Genomic DNA, 27637 nt, shown 5'->3' on the forward strand with positions numbered 1-27637 from the left:
TGCACTCTTACTGTTATGTGCATATACATACATATGTATAAGTTAGTGTGGCCTAACCAAGATGCCTGCAGAGCTGGTGTGTTGCGCCAAACGGTTATACTGACTTGACAGATACAGATGTGTCAGAATAAAACTTCGATGACCATACCTGTCATACACCGGGTAGTGGTCGTTAGACACCTTACCTGTCATACACCGGGTAGTGGTCGTTAGACACCTTACCTGTCATACACCGGGTAGTAGTCGTTAGACACCTTACCTGTCATACACCGGGTAGTGGTCGTTGGACACCTTACCTGTCATACACCGGGTAGTGGTCGTTAGACACCTCACCTGTCATACACCGGGTAGTGGTTACAGACACTTTACCTGTCATACACCGGGTAGTGGTCGTTAGACACCTTACCTGTCATACACCGGGTAGTGGTCGTTGGACACCTTACCTGTCATACACCGGGTAGTGGTCGTTAGACACCTCACCTGTCATACACCGGGTAGTGGTTACAGACACTTTACCTGTCATACACCGGGTAGTGGTCGTTAGATACCTTACCTGTCATACACCGGGTAGTGGTTGTTAGACACCTTACCTGTCATACACCGGGTAGTGGTTGTTAGACACCTTACCTGTCATACACCGGGTAGTGGTCGTTAGACACCTTACCTGTCATACACCGGGTAGTGGTCCTTAGACACCTTACCTGTCATACACCGGGTAGTGGTCGTTGGACACCTTACCTGTCATACACCGGGTAGTGGTCGTTAGACACCTCACCTGTCATACACCGGGTAGTGGTTACAGACACTTTACCTGTCATACACCGGGTAGTGGTCGTTAGATACCTTACCTGTCATACACCGGGTAGTGGTTGTTAGACACCTTACCTGTCATACACCGGGTAGTGGTCGTTAGATACCTTACCTGTCATACACCGGGTAGTGGTTGTTAGACACCTTACCTGTCATACACCGGGTAGTGGTCGTTAGACACCTTACCTGTCATACACCGGGTAGTGGTCGTTAGACACCTTACCTGTCATACACCGGGTAGTGGTCGTTGGACACCTTACCTGTCATACACCGGGTAGTGGTCGTTAGACACCTCACCTGTCATACACCGGGTAGTGGTTACAGACACTTTACCTGTCATACACCGGGTAGTGGTCGTTAGATACCTTACCTGTCATACACCGGGCAGTGGTTGTTAGACACCTTACCTGTCATACACCGGGTAGTGGTCGTTAGATACCTTACCTGTCATACACCGGGTAGTGGTCGTTGGACACCTTACCTGTCATACACCGGGTAGTGGTCGTTAGACACCTCACCTGTCATACACCGGGTAGTGGTTACAGACACTTTACCTGTCATACACCGGGTAGTGGTCGTTAGATACCTTACCTGTCATACACCGGGTAGTGGTTGTTAAACACCTTACCTGTCATACACCGGGTAGTGGTCGTTAGACACCTCGAAGAACATGAGCTCATTCCAGAGCAGGCAGACGGTTGGGTTGGCGATGCCCTCGTAGTACGAGCCGTTTATCGTGGAGAGCGCGAGGAGACGTCTCCTGGCTCCTCCCGACAGCGGGAGGGTCCGCGCCGTCCCTGAAGACGTCTTGACGTTATCGGTGACCAGGCCATCGACCTCCGTGGTGCTGGGGTCGTACACACCCAGGAAACCCACATCTGAAGGGGAACAAAGTTTGACATGGTTCACATACAAATCCTCCAGAAGTTTCATAAGGGATTAATTTTGATTTGATTTGATTAGGGCATTAACTAGTTGATTATAGGAAATCATTTTCAATAACCATTCGTCACTTAAGATTTGAAAGCTAAAGCCACAAACTGACAGAAAGAAAGATTCTATTCTCTAGGCGAAGGAAATTTCTCTTGGATATGACTCTTGCCTATATCCGGTATCAAGACCGTGAATGTCTATAAAAAGTGCCCTCAAAATTACTATTTCTTGTGTTTAAGAAGAAAATAAAAATTACTACTACATAAAAATAGGCAACTAAAACTTCTTCTCCCCTTATTTCATACAAATAAACCTGTTACATTTCCACTGCTAAAACATGACCTCAGACAGCAGCTCCTACCTGACATCTGCACCAGGTGCACCGACTCCGGAGTCCCGTCGCTGAACTTGCAGTTCTCCTTCTTCAGCGCGATCCTGCTGTTGATGACCTTGGTCAGCTCGTTGTAGGGGTACTCCGTCTGTGGGCGGAAGGGAGGTGGTGAAAATTACTTACAAGTCAGACGTTTTTAAGACAGGAACAGATTTAACTGGTACAATCTAAAAACTAAAACACTGCTGAGATTGTGATCAGTTTGTGCAAACAGTTTCATTCTGACAAGAACAACTAACAGACCTTCATTTGGCCGTTACACTATTAAAAGAAGGAAAGGGGCTCCCCCCTAGCAAAGTTCTGAAGCAGCCTATAAGTATCTAGTATATGAAAGCCAAAGGAAAGTTCACAGACAACACACTAGGTGTTCCAGCCCATACCTTTGCTGACCCATCGGGGTAGTAAACTGTCAACATTTTCTAACAAGTCCTTGTACAATAGCGTGAATATCAAGACATATACAGGTGCTGCTTTTCCAACCATGCTTTCTGCATTTTAATACAGGTAAAAAGACCTGAGCACCCACCTTAGCAGACCCGTTGGGATAGTTGATCTTCAGCGTGGGCTCGTCGTCTAGGGGATCGCACACCAGCTGGATTCTGGTCTTCTGCAGCAGCCGGCACTCCAGATCACAGATCTCCTCCAGATCATCCACCTGGCACTGGCAGATCCCCAGCAGGCCGTCGTAGCCTAGGTACGCAGCTTCAGAGGAACACACCTGCACAGAAACAACATACATTACGTTATAACACAGGTAACATGTAAACCAGGTAATCTCCTCTAGATCATCCACCTGGCACTGGCAGATCCCCAGCAGGCCGTCGTAACCAAGGTACGCAGCCTCAGAGGAACACACCTGTGCAGAAACAACATATTAACACCTGTGCAGAAACAAGGTACATGTACTTGTGTATGTAAACACCTGACTCCAGCAGCCTCTTGGTCTGTGCAACAAGTTGGTACATCAAGTGTGTGTGTTTGTTTTTCAATCTGTATTTGTAGTCAGCATAACTCAAGAACCTTTGGATGGATTACAATGAAATTTGGTATGTGGGTAGGTCTTGGGAATACAAAGGTCAAGATTGACTTTGGGTCCCCTGGTATGTGACCTTGATACTGCAGCAGAACTTCCAGTTTTGATATCTTTTTTATTGTATTTGTAAGTCTAGACTAAGTGACAAGCTTTCCCTGAGGTGCCTTTAGTATTGAAAAGGTGGACCAGTAACCTCTACAGTCAACAGGCACTGTCCAAACAGGTTAAGGTCCAAACTAGATAAAGCTGGACTTAGCTAATGAAAGTTTCACTAGCCCACCTCTGTGCTGCAGTAGGTGATCCACTGCTCCTCGTCCAGACAGTTGCCCTCCTGGTTGCGGTGCTGGTTCTCGGCACAGATGTCAAACACGTGCTCCACGCAGTCCTGCTCGCGACCAGTCATCACGCGGAACCCAGCCGCACACGGACAGGTCCGGTCACTCGGCTGGTGTTGGGGAGAGGAAATAAGTTAAGCTGACACTGGTAGCTTTTAAGTACATATACATGTATCAGGTTGTTCTTTATTGATGCAAAGTCATACAGAGAGGTAGACACCAGAAAAGTAGCACCAAAATAACCGACTCTATTTACTACTAGTAGCCATAGTTATGAATAACTTGGATATATGAAAGTTATGAATAAAATGATATATGATGGTATAATTTGGCTCAATATGCATTTGGCTGCCTTTTATAAAATGATTTTCCTTCATGTGTCTTGAATGTCCTAGCTTCTGATTAAAGGTTAGCAAACATGTTTTGACTGTCCTGGACTCTGATTGGTTAACAGCTAACATGGTTTGATTGCCCCAGGCTGTGATTGGTCAATGGCAAACAGTCTCCCGCTGACCTGAAAGTCCCTGCCTGAGCCGGTGCAGACACACCCGGTGGCGCCGGTGCCGGGCTGAGTGGACTCTCCGCCGCAGTGGAAACAGGCGGTCTGCGCCTGCAGGTGGTTGAAGTGGTCCACGGCGCACTCCCGACAGTCTGTCAGCGCCTCCGCAAACTCTGCAGGCTGGTAGGACCCGGGGGGACAGGCCGCGGGGAGGGACACGCCCGCCTCACAGTAGTACCCTGGAAGTGGATGGTGAAATGCATGATGAGTCCACGAAGAGTAGACCAAAGGGCAGTTATACAGTTGTACAGAAGGAACAATCCATGGTATACAAGCCTTCTTTGGATAAATATCAGATCAGTTTCATTTAAAGTTGACTGTAGGAAAATGGCCCATATGTATGGTCCATGCAAATGTACATTTACTGTATGCTTATCTTATTAAACCATCTTGATCAAAAATGTTACGCTATATCAAAATGTATTCTAGCCCTTATTGTATTGTATGAGTGATTAAGATGCTATACCAAAATGTATGCTAGCCCTTATTGTATTGTATGAGTGATTAAGATGCTATACCAAAATATATACTAGCCCTTATTGTATTGTATTATTAATTAGGATGTTAAGTTTTATTCTATACTTCTACTTTGTATTATGTTTACGAATTCTTGCCATACTTTGTACCATGTACAATAGTCGAGCAATAAAATTCTTCTTCTTATTATCAGAATATAAACAGGCACATTATAGATATTGAGGACAATAAACAGTTGGAGAGGAAAAGGCTGTACACCAGCAAGGAAATAACAATTAATACAGACAAGTCAAGTTTTACAAGAAAGGAAACAAATTTGTTATTTGTTTCTCAAGAACTGTCTGCCTATTTGATATCTGTTTCATCATATGAGCAAGGCTGTTTGTATCAGAGAGTCGACTGACCGGGTGGACATGGGTACGAGTTGGTGGAGTTGACCCCGAACACGGCGGAGTCGTTGCTGGCGGGCTGGTCGGACGAGGCTCCCTCCAGACACACCACGCCGGGCCGACAGGTCACGCAGGCCGGCTGCGACGAGTCGCTGCTGAAAGTTCCCGCGCGGCACACCTGACACACGTTCTCAAAGGTGTCCCGCGGAGTGCAGTCACAGTCGTGGTAACCTAGGGGGCACTTCAGTGGCACAATGGTTCCTGCAAAAAATACAGGAAAAACATTCATGTCTGGAAGAACTCAAGAAAGCATGATGTTTGATAATTCTTTCTGTATCTGTTTGCCAACAGTCACAGTCGTTGTTACCGTCTGGGAACTTCAGTGGAACGATAGGTTCCTAAAATAAAACTGTAATCATCAAGTTCTTGACAAGCTCAAGAAACATGATGGTATTGCGTATTGTTTGTCATCTATCACCGCGTTATTGCAAGCTATATATCATCTTCAGTCCCAACACAAATCATCATAAGTTCAATGAACAACAATATGCTATATGTTATGAATCATAACATATATCATATTGTTGTTCACTGTAGGCACTAGGTGTACATTATGTGATATCCAAAATTGACATTCAGCAAAGTTATTACAACAATTTGTTCTTGTAATCAAAATTTGGTTAATTCAAAATATGTTTTTTTGCGTTGACTTGAAGCTATCCTCACAAGAAAATGAGTAGTATGTGAAGCACAATTGAGTCTTACCAGCTTCAGTGTTGTTGCACTCTGCTCCAGGGCAGTAGTGGCCCTCGGGACACTCCAGGGGGTAGGGGGAGCCGGCGGGGCAGTGGTACCCAGGGGGACAGGGCAGCTGGGTCATGGAGTGGTTACAGTAGAACCCTGGAGGGAGAGACACACAATGATTTGTAGAAAAAAGTGATTTCCTCCTAGGACTCTAAAAAGCTGTTCATCAACTGCTGTAAGCCTGAAGTATATGATTACAAAAAATAGGTTCCTCCATCTAAATGCTCTCTAGAATTAAAAAAACTGCTTCTGGTAATCTATCGTCTACAATTACTCGACCATCTTACCCTTTGTAAAACTCTACTACTGGTAAAAGAATGTCAAAATTAGCATGCACAGCAAATCTAAAAACTTAAGCTGAAAACAACCTGATAAAGCATTCAGATTTTTTCTAACTCCGCATTGTCTTTTTTATATTAGCGCAATATCAAAGCAGCAATGTGTTGGAATTTGCTTTGAGACAGGTAAAATCATCCAAGCACCTGAACTTGTTAAGTGAAACTTGAGCGCCCATGTACTCACCAGCCTGACAGAGCGTCTGGTTCATGGATCCCTCGGGACAGTAGGTGCCTTCATCACACAGGATCCCGGTGAAGGTGGTCCCTCCGTCCGGACAGTAGAAACCGGCCGGACAGGGGTGGCACTCAAACAGACCTGCAGGGGCAGAAATAGGAACTTTTAACTGCTACTTCTGTGGGATTTTTCCAGCTACAAATGTAGTTCTTACACAATACAGCTTCTCAGAAAACAGTCTTTTAGAATTTCAAGCCAAAAACATTGACAACTTCTGCAACCATCTTATATCTTCATTCATGCTGCTGGTATTTGTCTCTGTAAGACTAGAATTGATACATGTGACTGACATGTTACAGGAGACATTTTATACATAAATGACTAAAATATATCTCACTGATACAAGGAAAAATAGTGTTAGAATTGAAGCAAAGTTTCACATTCTGCACAGCTTCAAAGCTAACATATTCTCTGCAGATAAGTACTGATTAAGTCATGATAGAAACTACCCACCTCCCGCTCCTACAGTATCCCTGTACGTGCCCACCGGACACTCCTCCGGCTCAATGGTTCCCTCCACACAGAAGTAGCCAATGGGACAGGGGAAGGCTGTGTAGTTGGTGGTAGCTGTAATGGTCAAATAAAGACATTAATTGAAGAACATTTATGATGAAATAATCAAATTGCTGAACAAAATTCATACAAAACTTTTTGGCTGTTAAAACATAGAACCTGATATCCATCTTTAAAGGTCATTTAGAATTCAAAGTAGCTCACCACTTCTACCTTCATACTTAAATGTATTCTACTTCATTCACATTTGGTCAGGCAAATGGGTAATGGTTTATAGAGGCTCTTTCCTCTTATCGACAAACATCAAGAATGAAAATTGACAGTAAGGTGACAACGATGAGGAGACCCTACCTTCATACTTGCACCAGTACCCAGGGGGACAGGGCAGACAGGTGCTCATGTTGGTGGCGCCGGGCTCCGCGGAGTAGGTGGCGTTGGGGCAGGCGGTCTTGGGGTGGTTGTACGGGCAGTAGTACCCGGGGGTGCAGTCCTGGGGGACCGTGTCGTTAGCCGTGCAGATCTTACCCGCAGGACACGTGGAACATTCCGCCGCTGTGGCAGCCCCCTCCCTGTCCACCACCAGGCCAGAGGGGCAGCGTGACACATCAAGGGCACCTGGGGGGGGGGGAAGTAAGAAAATGTTAGTAAAAATTTAACAACTTTGGCCCATGACATGAACATTTAGTAGTAGATCACTGACAACTATATTTCTATATGTTACAGAGCATGATTCGTATAGAGACACCCCACTTTGATTACCCATCAAGTTCCTCAATCAGTGAGTATACAACATAAACAGCATCATTTAAAAAAGGTTATCCATTTCCTTTAATCAGGGCATCTTGACTCAGTGCTTAGCACTTTTTTTGTGGCTTGGAAACAGTACAAGAAATTTGACTTTAATCATCATGTTCAGCTAAAAGGTGTTTCAATAATTTTCCTAAGTTATTGATAAGTTTCCCTATAGCAATGATAACACTACAGGAGCCTCACCTTCTAGACAGTAGTATCCGTAGGGACAAGGCTGTCCCATGGTGGGATCAGAGCCATCAGGTGTAGGTGTGTCACTCCCGCTGTAACACAGGTATCCTGCAGTACAGTCCCCGGCCTCGCGCCCACCCAGACAGTATTTACCTGGGAAAAAACAGGAGATATTCTTCATTTTTGCAGCATGTAGTCATGTACCTTTCAAAGATTCTTACTAGTTTTGATCTACACTTAGTCCCTTGGAAAACAGAAAATGGTTTTTCTCAGGATCTGAATTCTAAAAACCAGTTGGCAAAAATCACTTTGAATCTCCTCTCTGGCCAATAGACAGATTATCAACCACAGACTATGTATCTTCTTTAGGCAGATCTACCAGCTGATGTGTGGGAATGAAGGTTAGACGTTACCTGTGGGGCACTGCTGGCACTGGCCAGGTCTCTCTAGCCCTGTCACACTGACCAGGGTGTGGGTGCCGTTGGGACACAGTGTGGGGTAGTTAGGGTTAGGGTTAGAGAAGGAAGGTTAGTTACCTGTGGGGCACTGCTGGCACTGGCCAGGTCTCTCTAGCCCTGTCACACTGACCAGAGTGTGGGTGCCATGGGGCACAGTGTGGGGTAGTTAGGATTAGGGTTAGGGAAGGAAGGTTAGACATTACCTGTGGGGCACTGCTGACACTGGCCAGGTCTCTCTAGCCCTGTCACACTGACCAGGGTGTGGGTGCCGTTGGGACACAGTGTGGGGTAGTTAGGGTTAGGGTTAGAGAAGGAAGGTTAGTTACCTGTGGGGCACTGCTGGCACTGCTCAGGTCTCTCCAGCCCTGTCACACTGGCCAGAGTGTGGGTGCCATGGGGCACAGTGTGGGGTAGTTAGTGTTAGGGAAGGAAGGTTAGACGTTACCTGTGGGGCACTGCTGGCACTGGCCAGGTCTCTCTAGCCCTGTTACACTGACCAGGGTGTGGGTGCCGTTGGGGCACAGCGTGGGCGAGTTAGGATTAGGGTCAGGGAAGGAAGGTTAGTTACCTGTGGGGCACTGCTGACACTGGCCAGGCCTCTCCAGCCCTGTCACACTGACCAGGGTGTGGGTGCCGTTGGGACACAGCGTGGGGTAGTCTGACCCAGCGGGGCAGTAGGAGTATGGCAGGCAGGGCTCGGGTGATGTCGTGTTGCCGATGCAGAACGCTCCGGCCGGGCACGGATCACAGTCATTGCTGCCCGTGGCAGTCTGGTAGGTGCCTGGGAAATAGAGGAGAAAATTAGGCACTGATCAGAGACATGACAGCCCACAATGAGACAGAAAATTAAATGTGCTGTACTTGAAATATACAGAAAATTTAAAAGCAAAATGAAGTTGGTTGACTTCAGGCTTTAAAGGAATATCTGAGACACAAGCAACATACTAATTTCATCATTATCAAATCAACATTGTTGTATGTTCACAATAAAACTGCTTGAATCAGCATACATGATGATACGGGTACTTGAATCTATAGTAAACTAACAAAGTTTATTGCACTCGAAACTGTGGTCTTTCATCCAAAAACTATGACATCTCTACTTCCATCTTCCAAGAAGAGGCAGCATTGCATGTTGCATATGCAAGTATTTCTAAGAGTGCATTTTTTCTTTAGAAACATCTTTCCTAGACAACTCTGTTTCCTTACCAGGCGGGCACCCGTGGGGCCAGGCGGTGGTGTTGGGGCAGAAGTACCCGGCTGGGCAGGCGTACGCTGCAGGCTGCGGCGTGTCAATCTCGGCGTAGTCGGGGCAGTAGAAGTTCTCGTCACACGGCCCGGTTGGGGCGGACAGACCCGTCCCCCCACAGTAGTACCCCGGGGAGCACGGTCGGCAGTCCGACACGTTTGCGCCGTGCGTGTCAGGGTTCATTGTGCCGGCAGGGCACGCGATGGCGGCAATGGCTCCTGTAGACAGCAAAGATTTTTCAGAAATTTCTTTCTTTTTTTGCATGAGAAAATTAGAGCTAACCAACACTGTGCATGTTTTGAGCCAGGAAAACTATACACTTTTACATTGATAAATAGCTCCTGTACAGACAAACAGCTAACAAGCAGGCCTATTCCTCTTCCTGATCTGTGTTTCTTCAACAGCAATATGGCTTACAACAGTGCATGCAAGCATAGTGCCATTATTACATGTATAACAAACCATTTGTTTTAAAGCTGGTGAATAACAATGGCTGCAATAGCTCTGGCACACATAAACAGGCAACAGGTCTAATTCCTTTAACAGACATTCCTTCTCCCTCTCTGCAGTATCATGACTTCAGACTTACGTACCAGCTGTCCATAAGCACATTAATTTAAACACATCTAACAATGTGTACTACTATTTAAAACTATTATAATGATATAGATGTAAGGAAATAATGATATGTAATCATACAATGTTGTTTGGAGGCAAATTACAATTAATATTTATAAGGGACGCTATAATTATCTGTAAGTGTATTTTGTTGTGACCCATGTATGTCTGTCCATATTCTGTTAGTATTTGAATTTGTAATTTATTTTGGAAAACCCAATAAAGAGAGAAAAAAAAAACAATGTGTCCCTGACAATTCATGGAGACTTTGAACGCACCTTTGGGACAGTAGTATCCCTTCTGACATGGGTCGTTGACCCCGTCGTTAGGCGTGGCCGACTGGGAGCCGTTGAGACAGAGGTAACCGGCGTTGCAGTGCCCGGTGGGGAACTCCTGGCCGGTCTCGTTACAGTAGTACCCAGGTGGGCACAGCAGGCACCCCGACTCCTCACTCAGGCCCGTGTAGTTGCTGTAGTAGCCTGTTGGAGATTTAACAAACAAATATATGTCTGATTCCAAATATTCAAATACTTACATCATGAATACATATTTTCACTTACAAGGTTCTCGAATTCTAACAGCCTATTGGGAAAATCATGAGTAGGTTTGGTATACATGTCATAATTAACAGGGCTCCATGACAGGTTAAATGTTACTTACTGCAATTTTCCTGAAAACAGAGACTGCACTAATGTTGTCTCATTTTTTGTCTTTCTTTGCAAAACTCACAAATAAAAGCTAAAAAGTCTAAGATCTAACTTTTTCAGCCTTTTTTTCTTCAAAGGTAAGCAAAGATTTCCCAAATTTATGCTCATGAATCATCACAACTCACCGATGGGGCAGGGGTGTCCGTCGTCCCCGGTGCCGGGCTGGCAGTAGTACCCCGCGGGGCAGGGCAGGGTGTCGTTCATGCCCCGCTCGGGGCAGGTTGTCCCCTGGGGACACTCGGTGCAGTTCCCCTGCCCCTGGTACGGCTGGTACGTCCCCTTGTCGCACGGCTGCTCCGACACGGCTGCCGCGGGGCAGAAGTGACCCACGGGACAGATGTATCCCATTACTCCGTCCGTCGGGTTGGGGACTGAGGAACCCATGACACAGATATAACCTGGGTCGCAGTCCCTGCTTTGGCCTGTACAGGAATAGAATTATAGTATAAGTATGATAATACATAGCTGTTTATTAGATCCTGGATCACAGACTAAGTTTATGTGTCAGTCTATGTGCAAATGCTTATCATGCTATTTCAGCCAACAAACATAAATTATGTCAGCTCAAAAGCTTGAAAATCAAAACTTGTTGCACTAATTATTGCAGAAGTTAGCAAGATAACAGTCCTAACAATATTGGGCCAACAAGAAAAAGAGTTGGGTATAGTTCAATGGCTAAATCTTGAGAAGAAATACCCATTATAAGCCTAGCTTTATAAAATAACTCACTACGAAAGGATCCACTACCGAGTCCATACCTGTGAGTGAAGACTCCGGGGTGCAGTACTGCCCAGGATCACAAGGGTCGCAGTCGGAGACATTCTGGTTCCCCACCCCAGTGGAGATGCTGCCCGAGGGGCAGGGGGTGGGCTGGTAGGACCCCTGGGGGCAATAGTTCCCCCTGGGGCAGATGGTTTCTGAGGGGGTGGGGGTGATGACACTCCCATTGCAGTAGTACCTGTTGGCATAAACAATGCTCAGATATCAAGGGTTGGAGTGGTGCAAAATAACTGTGAGTATGGAAAGCTGAAGGAGAAAGAAAGAAAGAAAGAAAGAAAGAAAGCCATCACAATCTCCAATGCAAATTCCAAGATACTTGTAGCTGTGGTGATTCACTATCCTAAAGGCCAAGCAACCATAACTAATTGACAGTTACTATCAATTATATGCAATAATACACAATCATAGAGTCCCTCCCATCCCCAGTACATGGCTGGACATGATAGTCTACATTACTGGTTGAAGGTTGAACACTTACCCAGCATAACACAGCCCCTCCCCAGCGGTAGCCAGGCCTGGCACAGAGCAGTAGTACATGGGTGGACACGACAGGCAGCTGTCCCGGTCCTCCCTGTTCCGCTGGTTGTTGTAGGTGCCGATGGGGCAGGGGTTCTGGTTGGCGCGCTCGGTCCGGTTGGGGCAGTAGTGGCCCTCGGGACAGGAGGAGTTGGAGAGGGAGGTGACGGCCTGGGCCGTGTTGTCACAGAAATATCCTGGGGGACAGAGGGATTGGAGGTTAAATAACATCTATTTGATGTCTATTTGCTACAAAAGTGGTGGAACAGTGATGAATAAATAAACAGGAAGAAAACATTGAGTTAATGCTCTTTGTAAAGTAGCATCCCGATCAGAATTCACAAGAATTATTTCTTCCCAATTCTGTAGGAGCTACAATCGTCTATGTTGTAATAAAATAGATATTCTAAATTAGTGTCATTTGAGATACATTGCAGAAATGACAATGTCTTCTGAAACATCCTTTTAAGTTAGGGCTTTACATCCAGTTCTAGAGATCTTTCATTCTTTTGAATACATGTCTTAGGCTTCACCCATGAAAGACGGGAAGTTGTCCTGACACACATGATATGACCCAGGCGAGTGACATTTGAATAACACTCTGATCTTTAAGTTATTGAAAATTTTTCTCTGTTTTTATCATAGACTTTTCATTCTTCACAACTAAGAGAGAGTAAGCATTACTGACCAGCAGGGCAGGGCTTGCAGCTGTCCTGAGTCAGCTGGTCCTGGTAGTAGCCGCTGTCGCAGCGCTTGGGTTCTGGTCCGGTGCCCAGCTCACACTCGTGTCCGCGGGGACACACGTACGCCGTGGGGACGCTCTGGGCCTCGGGGCAGTAGTAACCTGGGAAACAGGACAACATGGTGAGGATCGTATGGTAAATAGAACAGTGAGGAAGGACTTACATGGAGAGTCACATGTCATGGGACGATCATACGAAGAATACACAGCTCTATGGTTTGATTTGATTTTTGATGGTCAAGAGTCTAAACTAACTAAAAAGACGAGGCAATTAGGAGAAAAAAAGCTTCCTTCAAGTTGGTCAAAAAAGTGTTACAATCAGTGAGTTTCAATGACATCAGAGAACATTTTGCCGACTTTTATGCAAAACCATCTTGATAATTCAGGTTGATCTAAAATGTCTACAAATGCATGTAGATGTCCCTTGCTGGTTATGCCTGTATTTCAGCCTACCTGGATAACATTGCCCAGAAGGGCAGTACTGTTACAGAACTGGTTACAACTGCTGTGTAGCTTACAGGACTTTTTTTCAAGAAGCTCTATTTTTTGCAGCTTACCTGGATAACACTGCCCAGAAGGTGCAGTGAGGGCGGTGCCGTTACAGAACCACCCAGCAGTGCAGGGACTGCACAGGTCCTCATCCGTCAGGCCTGGTGTTGGGCTGTACGTGCCGTTAGCACAGGGGAGGGGGAACCCACTACCCCCGGGGCAGTAGTAGCCTGGGGGACAGTCAACCTGGGGGGGCATAACAGTGCGATTAACACGAGTCTGAATCACACAGTACACGTTTGTGATACAAAAAACAAGAGGTTACATTGTTATTTTCCAAATTCTTAGGGCACTGGTAAGATACCTGTCTCAGAGAAGTCCTGCGTCTGAATTAGCTACTTGATGTTCATGTACAGTAAGGTTTTACAAGTCATTTCAATTAGAATACTTTTTTATATATTATGGTTGGTCTCATTTCTGCCATATCCTTTGCAGTGCTGGATGCTACATGTATCTGTGTGGGTGAAAATGACCATGTGTACTCTGTGCATTACCTGGGTGGGTGAAGATGACCCAGTGGGACAGTACGACCCAGCCTGGCATGACCCAGCCGTGGCAGCCAGACCCGGGACGTCACAGTAAAACCCAGCTGTGCAGTTCTGTGGGGCGGCCGACCCTTCCGGGCAGAACTCTCCCGGCTGGCACTGACCACCGTTAGCAGTGGGCTGGGCAGGGGAGGAATAAAGCACTTTGAGTAGAAGTACGCTTTCTAATAGCAACATTAATAAGTTTAACACTAAAGTCTTAGAATATCCATGTCCAACTTGCAAAGGAAGTTCTTTTTATTCAACAGGGATGTTTTCTGACAACTTTTGCTATCCTTACACGAGCCCATGGCTTGCAACGGCTAGAAAGAGGATACTGTATATCTTTGCAACTGCAAACACTGGGAAAGCCTCCTTTCCTTTTTCACTGCAAAATCAAGTCCCTGCAAAATTGATTTAATCTACAGAAGTACATCCCTGGGCTGCAGGGTTATAATGTGGGTCTTAAACAACCCAGGCACATCCCTACCTGTTTGTCTAGCGACCCTTCTGTGCAGAACCACCCCTCGTCACACGGCCCTGTAGGGTGGGTGTTTCCCGACCCCTCACAGTACATCCCGGGGCTGCAGGGTTCACAGTCCTGTAGGTCGTCCTGGCCAGTGTGGTTGTTGAAAGTTCCTGTTTCAAGTACAAGGGAAATGTTCTGGGCTTAATTCTGTACAATAATAACACAAGATGGCTTGATGTCTATGGTCTAAGTTGTCTGGTGAGGTGGTTTGCCAAAGTATAAGTGATCACATCCGATACTTGTAACATAATAAGCCATAACTACAAGCTTTAGTATCATTATCTCAGAATTATGGACTCTAGATAGTCATTAATATTTTCATTTCTTCATGCTATCAAATAGTGAACATATTACTTTTCAATGCATCAGATCTTCTTAATTTCATTTGATAGGCTCAAACAGTACTCAGACTTAGATACACAGAGTTGAGGTTTGTGAAATAATTCAATGTACCATCTACCACAATACTCCTGTAAACATCTGAACCATGTTTCTGACTTACCATTGGGACAGGCAAACTCCTGTGGGTCTGTTGTTCCGAGTGGACAGAAGTGCCCGGCTGGGCAGATGTTGGGAGTGTAGTCTGTGGTGTTGGAGTAGCAGTAGTAGCCAGCTGGGCAGGGCTGGCACTCAAACTGGCCGGTCAGGTCATTGTACGTACCAGCATCACAGCCTGAGGAGAACACACACAGCTAACGTTACAAACATTCAGTACAGACATTATGTGTGCAGTCTGTAACTGGTGGCGTGATCGACAGGGCTGGCACTCAGACTTGCTAGCCAGATTGATTTTTAGTACTTGCATCACAGCCTGAGGGACACACACACAGAAACTCTAGATCTGTACTGTTCATTAAAAGGTAAACATTTTCCCAAAAAGTTTGCTTGTTGCTCATGCAATTTCCAGAATGTTCTTTGCACTGAATTCTATAACAGACAACTTCTATCATTAATCAGCACTTACGAAGATGACAAATATTAATCCCCTTTTCTACACAGACAGAATATCTAGGAATCCTTGTACTGAGCCGTGTATTAGATGCTTTCTTACCCTAAGTTATGACTGCCATCATGAAAATCAATTTTTGAAGAAAACAAGAAATTTTTCAACCATTCTTGTACGGGAAGTGTACCGACGGCATTACATATAAAGCCCAACCATGCTTACCTTGTGGGAACACTTTTGGCTATATTTATACAGAGGGTGTACTGATGCTTCACATCTAAAAATTGCAATCATGCTTACCTTGTGGGAAGATGGTTCCTGTCGGGCAGTAGTGTCCGGCGGGGCAGATGTGGCCGAGGATGGGGTGGACGGTGTCAGCCGGACACTGGGAGTCGTTCAGCATGAGAGGGTTGGGCCGGTCCACACCGGACACGCAGTAGTACCTCTCCCAGCACTGCGCCGTGGGCTGAGTCAGGGCGGTACCATCGCAGTACATGCCTGGTGAGCAGGGCGTACACTCTACCGCTTCCCTTAGTCCTGTAGGGACAAATTTACATGAAAATATGATAATTGTGAATGTGAAAACAACAATGCCATTGCCAGCATGGTGTTGAGGGCTCTATGAGGGCTGTTCCCACGAAATCCAGATACAGATACAGTACAGCCTCCCTTAGTCCTAAGGGAAAAAGTTACAGGTAAATACAGGCTTAATGTAAAAGATGTAAACAGAGAACAGATGATGGCAGCTACCATGATACAGAATTGTAAACATCTGACTATATACTGCATTCCATTATGAAAGACTGCCTTAGTCTAAACCTTAAGATATCAACAGTGATAAGGTGATATAGCACTGTTATGGCCAGTTATTTCCTACCTGTATCATTGCTGAAGCTGCCGGCAGGGCAGGGCTGCCAGTCGTGGCCGGTGCCGTTGGGGCAGAAGTACCCCTCAGGGCAGGGGTAGTACGAAGTGGAGGCGTCACCCTCCACAACGTTCTCTGGGATGCAGTAGGACCCTGGGGAAAGGAAGGGCAGGTTAGTATGTACCATTATCATGATGTGTTGCTGAAGCAGAAGTACCCCTTAGGGCAGGGGAAGTACATTGTAAGACATGGACACATCACCCTTTACAGCAGTCTCTAGGATACAGTCGGAACCTGGCAACAGAGGGTAATATGTTACAACAACAGTTGTTCTATCAGAACCAGGGACAGGGATCACTAGGATATCAGGTTTCCGTATCAGCTTCTCTACCTGGTCACAATAACCTCAGGGATACAGAACAACTCTGGGAATGGAACGGAAGACTGTTGTAATAACAGCAAAGTTTCAGCACTAAGGAAAGGTACAAGTAAAACAAAATGAGGATAGCATCAGTAAGGCCGTGGGAAAAGAAGTGTGACTCTTAAAACAGCAGCAAATTTTCAACACCTTCAAAAGTAAAAACAACCCACCTGCAGGACAGGGTGTGCACTCTGCGGCTCCCTCCGTGTCCACGTAGAACCCGGCGGGACAGTCCTGGGGCTCGGCGCTCCCCGCGGGGCAGTGTTTCCCCGGGGGACACACCACGGGGTTGGGGTGGCTGGAGCCACGTGGGCAGTAGTAACCTGTGGGGTACAGCATGTTAGACTCAACCTGATTGGTCTAATTCTATATACATTGTCATTGTTACACAGAAGCTGATTGGTCTATCACAGAACAGAAGAAACCTATAGGGTACAGCATTGTCAAAAATAATAAACCATGTTTTGAAACATTTTGAAATCTGTATCTTACATTCAGTTCTACTTTTACAATTCTTGCTTGATGGTTCGTAGCTCTAGTTGATAAATTTATCAATTAGATAAAGGAAATTGAGACCAATGAGAACATCTTTTAACAGTTAAATGGCACTGATAATTGTCTCGTCTACAATAGATTCACTGTAACTGTAACTCAATCGGTAGTACCTTATTACTGGGGCATGAGAATTGTCCTGTATCATTGATCTGTACAAAGGAGCAACATTTCAACATTATGGGGCCCAAACCATGATGTGCAGGGATGATTCTGACAAAATCTAAGTACAAGAGACCATCAGTGTATCACACTACCCACCTGCTTGGCATAGATCAGTTGGCTCAGTCAGTCCCAGCCCCTCGCAGTACCTCCCCGCGGTGCAGTGGGTACAGTCCGTCTCGCTATCCAGTCCAGTGGAGTTGGAGAATGTACCATTAGGACAGGGGGTGGGGTCGAAGGTTCCCTCCCCACAGTAGCGTCCCTCCGGACAGATCTGCTGGTTGGGGCGGGTGGACCCCTCCACACAGTAGTACCGGGGCAGGCAGAGTCCGCTCACGGCAGTCAGGCCTGCAAGTTATGGGGAAGGGCACAAGCTGTAAACTGTGGCCACTTACACACTCAGGCATATAAACTGTTTCACAAACAGATAAAGGTTAAGACATGTGTATAAAAATACAAACATATCAATACAAACACATCAAAACACTTGGACTTTACTTTACTTTGGGCATGATGTGGCAAACTGTAGCAAAAGAAATATCAAACTTCTCGAAAAGTTCTGTGTGGAACAGCCGAATCCTGTTGATACAGCTTGTCTGTTCCTCATCATCATCTGGGCGTGAAAGTATCACAGATGTTCATGAACCTTGTCCTCCAGCCCTCCTTATCCTCCATTGCTCTGGGCAGGCCTTCCAGAGTACAGCCCGCATCCTCAGATAGTTGATGTTTGTAGCTTAGTAAAGGGAAGTTATGTCAGGTATTTTACCAATCATGTAGTTGAAATTCTCCTTTAGTACCTGTTTGATTGCAGAAGCTGCCAGCTGTGCAGTTGAGGCACTCCCCCACCCCCTGCAGCCCTGGGGTGGGGCTGAATGTGCCCTCGGGGCAGGAGACGGGCTCATCGGTCCCCTCGGGGCAGTAGGAGCCGGCCGGACAGATGTCAGCGTTGGGGCCTGGGGAAAACAAAATAGACATAAAAGAATAATGTGAGAGGTGCATGTTACCTGTAGATCATTGGAAATACTGATTGTAAGATCAAAATTTACGTTTTATCTCTAAGGCCAGGAAGTAAGGCTTACATTGTATGTTTTAAGTGCATGTTAGATTATTGGGCAATATTGTACTCGATGTGTTATTTCTTACAAATTTTCTTAGATTCTACTAAATCAGGCTAGTTTCCCTACCCAGAGTAGGAGTGGTAGTGTTGGCCCCCTCCCTGCAGAAGTAACCAGCGGCGCAGTACCGGGGTGGGGAGGCCAGTCCGTACTCATCACAGGCGTAACGCCCGACGCACGGCGTGCAGTCTTCCTCCGACTGGATACCTGGGGAAAGGGTGAAACCATAATGTTACAAAGAAAGCTAAACATGATTATTTTATCAGAGATTTAAAACCACAAATTGCATACAAATTTGGAATGGCTGCTAATGTTCTTTTGTTGAAATATTTCTTAGAGTTAAAGAGTTACAAGATTAAGACAGTACTGTAATCTCTTTCAATACTAGGGAGTGAATCTGTAGTTTCGATATCTTTGTAGGCTGTTGAATACACCCGACACAGGTGTTTCTGGAGCATCTGAGCTCACCTGTCTAAGGTGCTGAACTCACCTGTGAGGTTGTTGAAGGTGCCAGGTGGACAGGGGAACTCCTCCGCGTACCTGGTGCCGTTAGGACAATAGTACCCCATGGGGCAGGTGTAGCTGTTGTACCAGACCACGGGGCCAAACGTGGCGTTACAGAAGAACCCAGCAGGGCAGTCCTCACAGGTCCAGCTGCCCGCTGTGCTCTGGTAGGATCCTGTAGGAAAACAACAGTGGTAAAGATTGCTCTGTACAAGTCTGCCACCTAGTGGCCCAAAACGGCATTAAAGATGATTCTATTAGCATCAGGATTCTGGTCAAGGCTAGAGGTTAAGGTTAGAGGTTAAGGGTTAAGGTTTGGAGGTTACCTACCTGAAGGACAGGGCTGAGGTGTGCTGCTGCCCTGCGGACAGTAGTGCCCTTCTGGACAGGTGTAGTTGCCAGGTGTAGGTGTGACCTGGCCGGTGGGACAGTAGTAGCCCTGAGTACAGTCTCCTGACGGTTCAGGTAGGCCCTCCCCTCCACAGTGCTGGCCTGCAAGCAAACGTTCAATGTTAGAGCTTTCATCAAGGTTTGGAGAGTTGGGAAATAATCATGATTTGCACAATAGTCATTTGGTTGTTTCTTTGTACATTCATGTAATGTTAAGTATTTTTTTCTGTCCTATTAACCCTTTTCAATAGCCTTAGGCTAGCTCTGGCTTTATGACTTCATGAGATTCAAGCACTACCAGAATCTCTGTTTACCTGTATCATAATGAATGTAACCAGTGCTAACTACAATTCTTGCCATCTCTTGCACAGATTAAGGTAATATTGATTTCTAATAGATGTAAAAGAAATCCAGATAGATGGGGTTCACCTGGTGTGCAGCTGATGCAGCTGGTTGGCTGGCTGTTGCCGGTCGTGTTGAGGTAGTAACCATGGTTACAGGGGACGCCTGCGGTACTACCGGTGGGGCAGTAGTGGCCGGTCGGACAGATGTTCCCGGTTACATTATCTGTTGGGTCGCTCTCCCACGAACCCAGGGTGCAGTAGTAACCTTAGGGGGAGGAATGATAAAGGTTTACAGCAAGTCCTAGTCCCAAGATTCATTTTCAAGTAACAACATATAAATCAAGGATTAGGAAAGATGTTATCATATTGTAAGTTTCTACTCTTTGCTGAAGGACACCTTCTTCAACCTGATTTGAATCATGTTATTGTAAGAAAATGTTTGAGTTAGTCAGTTTACACAAAGAAACACATTTAAGTTGAAAGCCTGGTAATCGTACTTAAATTTCTGTGAATAGTGACTTTCAACTTGAGTCACACTTGAAGTAGTGTGCAATTTCTTATGAAAAAGGCTAAAGATATACAGTCTGATTTCTGCAAGTCCAACTTTCCATGTTGGCAAAAACGTTTAGCCATTCCATGGTGTCCTTGAACTTAGATGTAAATCTTGTGCTCCAAGAAGGTTTTTACCTATAATAAACCATAATAATACTACTAAACCCACCTTGTTGACACTGAGCAGTAGGACTGGCCAGCCCCACATTGGGGCAGTACCAGCCTGGGTCGCACGAGGTCGGCGCCTCCGAGCCGAAAGGACAGTAGTAGCCTCGCTGACACTGCCCTCCCACGGCCGGGTCGGTGGGCATGAAGTCGGCCGAACCACTGCTGCAGTAGTAGCCCTCACTGGGATGGGAGAAAATCAATTTATCAATCATATCTAGTGACACTGTGCAGTCCCTATGGTTACTCTTTTAAAGGTACAAGGGAAACCACAATGAAATATATCAATTTCACAGATAGGGATTCTTCCTAACACTTAGAAGAAGGACAATTTAATAAGCAAAGATGGCAGATTTACTATGGAGAAACTAGAGACATGCAAACAATGTCCATTAAACACCCACCTGCAGTTGCCCGTGGTGCTGGACAGGCCTGCCACCTGGCAGTACTGGCCGGGACTGCAGCTGAGGCAGGCCGTGTCGTTGGTCTGGCGAGTGACGGGGTTGAACGTGCCGCTGGGGCAGGCAAACTCGTCCTCTCTGGTGGTGCCTTCGGGGCAGTAGTATCCGGAGGGGCAGGCGTTTCCGATAAACGTGGAGGAGTTGGTGGGGCAGTAGTACCCGGGGGGACACACTATGCAGCTGCTCTCCCCCGCAGAGTCTTGGTACGTTCCAGCCTCGCAGCCCAGCGGGCGCTCCGTGCCGACCGGGCAGTGGTAGCCAATCGGACACACGCCTCCAACTCCTGATATGGGAAATAAATCTCCATATTATCAAACCTTATCAAGAACAAAAGCAGGGCACTGGACACTGTGAAGAATAGTTAAACATTCAAGTCGAATAAACTTCTGGCACACTCTTCCAACGACTTTCTCTCTCTGTATATATCATATAGCAATGAAAAGTACCGGTAGCCTGCTCGCCAATTTGAGCTTCCCACAAACAAAAAAAGGATCAATCAAATAACCACAATCAAACAACTATACAATAGTTATTTATACTAAGATTCCATTTTATTCAATAAAAAGACTTGCTACTAAAATAATCAAAAATTTAGTCCACAACTTGTGACAAACATCATTGCTTGTTTCAAACTTCAAACAAATCTTTTGACGGATCTGTGAAGTTGATAATCTAACTTAACTAAGGTCAATAGATGATGTGTATAACAGGTACATTTGCCAGACCTGTGAAGCCTCCCATGCCAGCAGCGGGCATGTGTCATTAGGTCTGGTTGTTGCCGGGAGTGTGTGGGTTTGGGTTGTTGTAAGCATATTATATGATCATGTATGATTATTACAGCTACAGCTTCTATTTGCCAGACCTGTGAAGCCTCCCAGCAGTGGGCATGTGTCGTTGTAGGTCTCGTTGTTGCCAGGAGTGTGTGGGTTGGGCCGGTCCACGCCCGCGGCACACCAGTACCCCGCGGCACACGGTCCCGTGACGTTGGTGGCGGCCGACTCGCTGCAGTAGTAACCGCCACTGCAGTCCTCGCACTGGTCAAGCTGGGGAGGATTAACAGAGAGATTCAGAATTGAGTACAGATAACCTATTGCACCAGGTTTACACACACCGTATAACAGTTTTTGCATCAAAAGCATGTATTTACAGTTTAAATATAGATGAATTAGTATACTACAGTTTTTGCATCAAGATGAAAGTTTAGCTCAAGAGGAAGCAGCCACTGTTTTCCTTTTTGAAGTTAACTATTAGAAAGTTTTTTTAATCAATAGGAAGAGTTAAATAAAGGATTTAACAAAGTAGGAAATCCTTACCCTGTAGAGTTTGTCCTGGTTGCTGAAGGTCCCCGCGGGGCAGGGCTGCCAGTCCAGACCGGTTCCCTCCGGACAGTAGTACCCCGCAGGACAGGCATGGTACCCGGACTGGGGGTCACCTGAGGTCACGTTCTCAGGCAGACAGTAGTACCTGGAGTCACAAATACATATTTCAACAAGGCTGTAAATTTGCAACAAAGTCATACAATCCTGACCAAACTTACTACAATGATTAACAAAGGTTCCTGAAGAGTTGTCTCAGGGTCTGTGCCATACCAAGTCTCCACGTTACCAGAACAAGATGTACATGTATAGTGGGCTATTCCATTTTGTACATGCCTCCCCATACCTATAACTGTGTGAAGACATTTATTCTGACCAAACTTCCTACAATGCTAAAGCCAGGGTTTCTACAGCCTGTCAATGAATCTGTATTCAACCCTCTCCTCAAAGTCTTGACCAAGTTATCCAAAGGAACAGGCCTGTAGGGTGGGGGCCTGAGGCTGGGGTAGCCGGGGGTGGGGCAGCCCTGGGGTGGGGTAGTCCGGGGGAGTGGGGTAGGTGTTGGCACAGTAACTACACTTACCCAGGTGGGCAGATCTGGCACACATGCTGGCCTGTGGTGTTGGTTAAGTGCCCAGAGAGACACGCCTGGGGGGTGGGGGAGCCCGGGGGTGGGGGAGCCCTGGGGTGGGGGAGCGCTAGAGTTGGGGTAGGTGGTTAGTACAGTAACTACACTTACCCAGGTGGACAGATCTGGCACACATGCTGGCCTGTTGTGTTGGTAAAGTACCCAGAGAGAAAGGCTTGGGGAGTGGGGGGACCCTGGGGTGGGGGAGTGCTAGAGTTGGGGTAGGGGGTTAGTACAGTAACTACACTTACCCAGGTGGGCAGATCTGGCACACATGCTGGCCTGTTGTGTTGGTGAAGTGCCCAGAGAGACAGGCTTGGGGGGTGGGGGAGCCCTGGGGGCAGTGCAGCCCGATGGGACACTCCTCAGGGTTGGGCACAGACGAACCTGCAAACAGCAAGGAGTGGTTAGTTTTAGTTAATGAATACTGTATCGTTATTCTTTTCTATCATTACGTACATATAGTACATGTGCACCAAACATTGTTCTCCTGAAAACAAATATGACTGCATCTTGTCAAGATTTTTGCAAAAATTAAGTCTGACTTTGTGACAGTCTGCTTCTTTGCATAGTCTTACAATCTTGAAATCTCTACCAGACGTAATTCTGTATCACACACAGAAAATACGGCTAAAACTAAAACGATAATACGAATAGGTCTTTGTCTTATTTCTTCTATATCAATGCAAATACTTTGCAATGTATGTATGATGCCCTCCTGAATAGCTCAAGATTACAATAATCACATTTTTTACGATGATAAGTGCCTTAAAGTTTGTAATTAGGTAAGTTTTAGATATCTAATTTCTTATCTTCTTGCAGCTTACCTTCAGGACAGTAGAAGCCTTCCTGACAGAGATCCTCCTCCTCAGTAAGCCCCATCTGCTGACAGTACCACCCTGCTGTGCAGTTGGTACAGTCCGTCCTGGCTGACAGCCTGGTGGTGTTTGAGAATGTACCACTGGGGCAGGGGTGGGGCAGGTGTGTGCCGGAGGGACAGTAGCTGCCGGCGGGGCAGACGATCTCGGTTTGAGAGCTGGAGCCGTTGGGACAGTAGAATCCCTCCTGGCACAGACCGCTCTCATCAGTCAGGCCTTCTGTTCCACAGTAATAACCTGGGGGGATTGCAAAAACATTAATCATATTACCTTTCTAATCAAATGTTAAAACTAGTGCGTACGCCTCTTTAAAAGGGGGTTCTGTTTTGCAAAACATAAGCATCACATCCTTTGGCTGGACCACATATGACAAAACAACATTCTCCGACTCTGATGACTTTCGTTTTTTTTCAAGTACAAACTTGGTGCACCCACCAATCAAAGATGATGTTTAAAATATTCAATACTTCTTAAAGACTTGAAGCTACATAGCCTCTTGGAAATGATGCTCATACTGTATGTTATGAGGGCCTTCCTAAAAAACTTTGCTAGACACTGAAGAGAAATCTTGCTGATGACAAAATAAAACAATAGCTAAACAAACAAACAAACATAAATAATCCCGTGTTTGCCCCCACCTTCTGTGCATGGCTGGCAGCTGGTGGAGTTCCACAGGCCAGTCTTGTTGGAGAACGTTCCGCGGGGGCATTCCGCCGGCTCCGTGGTTCCCTCGGGACAGTAGGACCCCGCGAGGCACACGTTCGCGTCCGCACCCTGGTCCGGTGCCGCCACGGTCGCGCCCTGCTTGCAGAAGTACCCAGGCGCACAGGGTGTGGTCGGGGCGGTTAGGCCCCGCTCTCCGCAGTAGAACCCACCCAGACAGGCACTGCACTGGGCCTCCTCGGACAGCCCTGTCACGTTGCTGAAGGTCCCCTCCGGACAGGGGAAGGCCGTGGCGATCTCTGTACCGTTGGGGCAGTAGTAACCTGGGGTGGGAGAGGATGCACAATCAACATTATACAATAGTGGCCACTTTTACTCAGGAAAGACTCTGGATATTTGACAAATCTACTTTATCTTTTCATCATAACATACACAGTTGGACTGTTCTTTCATTGGTTGTTATTTGAAAAAAGGTAGCATGGCAAGACAGTGAAGGACAATGACATCTACATGCACTGTACAACTTTTTACTTGATGGTGATATTTCACATTTAAGAAAAGCTTTCCTCAGGAATATGACCTGTCCCTGGTGCTGAATGTACTGATGTTGTGATGTGATGACTTTCTGTCTCCCTGTGAACAATCCTTACCTTGTGGACAGACGTATGAGGTGTAGTTGACTACAGGACCGTCTGTTCTTACCTTGAGGACAGATGTATGCCTTGTAGTTACCCACAGGGCCGTGTGTTCTTACCTTGTGGACAGATGTATGCCGTGTAGTTGACAACAGGACCGTCTGAAGTGTCGCAGTAGAAGCTGGGGGGACACTCCCGACAGCCGCTCTGCCTGGTCAGGTCCTGGTACGTCCCCGGGGGACAGGCCTCAGGCGCCCCCACACCCTGCTCACAGTAGTGCCCCACCGGGCAGGGGAAGCTGTTGGGGGTGGGGATGGTCTGGCCACCTGGGCAGTAGTAACCTGGGGGTGGGAAAAAATACTTGAGACTTTTCATTGACACCTTGGCTTGCATTCTACAGATTTGAAAAATGCAGCAGAAGTGGAGAATATTTTACCATTCTACTCTAATTTTAGGAAAAACATTTCTGATACAGCAAAACACAACTTCAGAGCATTGAAGAACAAGAACAGAAACACTTCTAGAATGATAAAACATCTTTGAATATCAAAGATAAATGATCTTGATAACGAAAACTGCAGAAATTTGAAATCAATGGATCTGACAAAGCTCTAGAACATCAAAAACACAGACTTCATGCTGTAACTTCCATAAACTGAGTTGACAATGCCTAAATCAACACACCTTGGGTGCAGTCCCCAGTAGGAGCTGCCAGTCCGCTGGTGTTACAGTAGGACCCGGCCGTGCAGTCCAGGCAGTAGGAGCTGTTCTGTGCCCCAGGGGAGGGGAGGTAGGACCCCGGGGGGCAGGCCTGCTCGCTGCTGCTGCCTTCCACACAGTAGTGCCCCGGGCTGCACTCATCTCCTGAGGGAAAACAGAATATTCAGCACACTAGTACAGGGCACCTGGTGGGAGCTGCTGACTACTCTACTTTGTTCTGTATTCAGACTTTGTAGGTACAAGCAGTGTTGTGAACTGTTCAGTAAAGCCCCCGGCTGCACTCAGCTCCTAGGGAAACAGTAGAAACAGAATATTCTGCACATTAGTATAGGAACCCGCCTGGTGGCAGCTGGTGACTACTCTAATTTGTTCTGTTTGGCACGGCTCCTCTGTAAGGCAAGGCTCCTCTCAAGCAAAATATAAGAAGTTACCTGATTTGAAGGCTTGCAACTTTGTAGACGCTTCAACTCGTCAGAGTATGATTATGTATGTATGTAAGGCTTGCAAATCCTATACAACAGGGTTAAATCTTCAACGGGAAAGACAAGGATTTAAATCCCTGACTTTGAGAGCCCTCATGCTCAAAGGTTGTACATTACTGCATGATTTGAGTTTTTACATAAAACTTTGTATTGCTAGGGGTAGGAAGGCTTCAGACGAGGTCACTGCATGCTGCACATACATATGAAAAACAACATGATTTTCCTTGCAAATCCTATACAATAGGGTCAAGATCAGGCAAGACAAGGATGCATATCCCTGACTTTGTGAGCTTTCATGTCTTTATGTAAAACTTTGTATTCTAGGGGTAGGAATGCTTCACAAGAGGCCACTGCATGCTACACATACATATGAAAAACAACATAATTTTCCTCCCTTACCTCCAGCCCCAGTAGGTGTGGGTGTGGTGGACCCGTTGGTGCAGTAGTGCCCAGCATGGCACAGCCCCGCGGGGGTGGGGAGGCCTGGCACGTCGCAGTACCACCCCGCGGTGCAGGGGGTGGGGAGGCTGGACCCCAGGGGGCAGTATTCACCTGGGGAGAGGGGGGGGGGGCAAGACATTAAGTTATGGAGTTAATCAGGATATCACACTAATATTCAAATTAAAAAAAACCTACCTCTGTACTTAACTTAAATTTGGCACCACAGAAGCTCTGGAGCAGCTTACAGAATTCAACAGGCTATCACTGACATTTGAATTAAGAAAACGTCAATGGATGACAACTGTATTTGATTTTAACTTGCCACCACAAAACTTTGGATTCTAATAATGAATTACCCCCCCCACCCCCCACCCCCCCCACATGCTGTGGAAGTCAGGCTCAGAGGCTTTGAATGTTGGATATAGAGAGGGAAGTGACGACGGATTTGTGAGTGACCTCCCATTGAGACTCCTCACTGGCAAATCGGTCATCACTTTCCTCTCCATCTACGCGCCTCAGATTGGACTCTCAGATGCCGAAAAAGAGGGCTTCCAAGATCGGTTGCAGAGCACCATTGTCTCAGAGACCCTTTTTCCTATCGAAGACTGGAACGGTCATGTTGGTGAGGATGCTTAAGGGTTTGAGGAGGTTCACTGTGGTTACGGCTTTGGCGATCTTTGGCTGAGAAAGACAACTTTGCTGTCATCGACTCTCATGGCGAATATGTGTATCACATTTCCAAGCAGGTATAGCGATGTAACTAGGATGCTGTAGGTAAAAAGTGTGTAAGAAAGGATCCAGGCGATCTCTCGCTCAATGATGAGGTTATGATGGGTCACAGTGGATGAGGTGGTGCTGGACGTGGAAGCCAGCTTCTGTTACCTTCGGGACATTCTCTGCGCTGGTGTGCGGCCTTACCAGCGTGAA

At 46.4% G+C, this 27637-nt stretch overlaps 1 protein-coding gene across 1 annotated transcript in view; it reads right to left on the reverse strand.

Moving 5' to 3' along the window:
• LOC136438294 (uncharacterized) overlaps positions 1-27637 on the reverse strand; it is a 130734-nt gene that overhangs the window by 35660 nt on the left and 67437 nt on the right. The window contains exons 90-131 of the mRNA XM_066433057.1: positions 26669-26821; positions 25752-25931; positions 25187-25408; positions 24408-24755; positions 23719-24006; positions 23143-23278; positions 22261-22411; positions 21810-21990; positions 20891-21230; positions 20491-20669; positions 19855-20034; positions 19366-19527; positions 19022-19210; positions 18601-18738; positions 18214-18369; positions 17516-17764; positions 16873-17025; positions 16294-16434; positions 15717-15953; positions 14973-15143; positions 14432-14580; positions 13912-14082; positions 13426-13603; positions 12815-12970; positions 12089-12323; positions 11589-11788; positions 10956-11252; positions 10402-10602; positions 9466-9723; positions 8825-9037; positions 8212-8325; positions 7811-7951; positions 7169-7432; positions 6758-6871; positions 6254-6385; positions 5693-5827; positions 4943-5188; positions 4017-4240; positions 3448-3612; positions 2661-2852; positions 2105-2222; positions 1439-1688 (exon numbers count right to left, since the gene is read on the reverse strand). Of these exons, the coding sequence (XP_066289154.1) occupies positions 1439-1688; positions 2105-2222; positions 2661-2852; positions 3448-3612; positions 4017-4240; positions 4943-5188; positions 5693-5827; positions 6254-6385; positions 6758-6871; positions 7169-7432; positions 7811-7951; positions 8212-8325; positions 8825-9037; positions 9466-9723; positions 10402-10602; positions 10956-11252; positions 11589-11788; positions 12089-12323; positions 12815-12970; positions 13426-13603; positions 13912-14082; positions 14432-14580; positions 14973-15143; positions 15717-15953; positions 16294-16434; positions 16873-17025; positions 17516-17764; positions 18214-18369; positions 18601-18738; positions 19022-19210; positions 19366-19527; positions 19855-20034; positions 20491-20669; positions 20891-21230; positions 21810-21990; positions 22261-22411; positions 23143-23278; positions 23719-24006; positions 24408-24755; positions 25187-25408; positions 25752-25931; positions 26669-26821 (8107 nt within the window). The remainder of the gene's footprint in view (positions 1-1438; positions 1689-2104; positions 2223-2660; positions 2853-3447; positions 3613-4016; positions 4241-4942; positions 5189-5692; positions 5828-6253; positions 6386-6757; positions 6872-7168; positions 7433-7810; positions 7952-8211; positions 8326-8824; positions 9038-9465; positions 9724-10401; positions 10603-10955; positions 11253-11588; positions 11789-12088; positions 12324-12814; positions 12971-13425; positions 13604-13911; positions 14083-14431; positions 14581-14972; positions 15144-15716; positions 15954-16293; positions 16435-16872; positions 17026-17515; positions 17765-18213; positions 18370-18600; positions 18739-19021; positions 19211-19365; positions 19528-19854; positions 20035-20490; positions 20670-20890; positions 21231-21809; positions 21991-22260; positions 22412-23142; positions 23279-23718; positions 24007-24407; positions 24756-25186; positions 25409-25751; positions 25932-26668; positions 26822-27637) is intronic.

This window comes from Branchiostoma lanceolatum, chromosome 7, assembly GCF_035083965.1.
Source record: "Branchiostoma lanceolatum isolate klBraLanc5 chromosome 7, klBraLanc5.hap2, whole genome shotgun sequence".
NCBI lineage: Eukaryota > Metazoa > Chordata > Leptocardii > Amphioxiformes > Branchiostomatidae > Branchiostoma > Branchiostoma lanceolatum.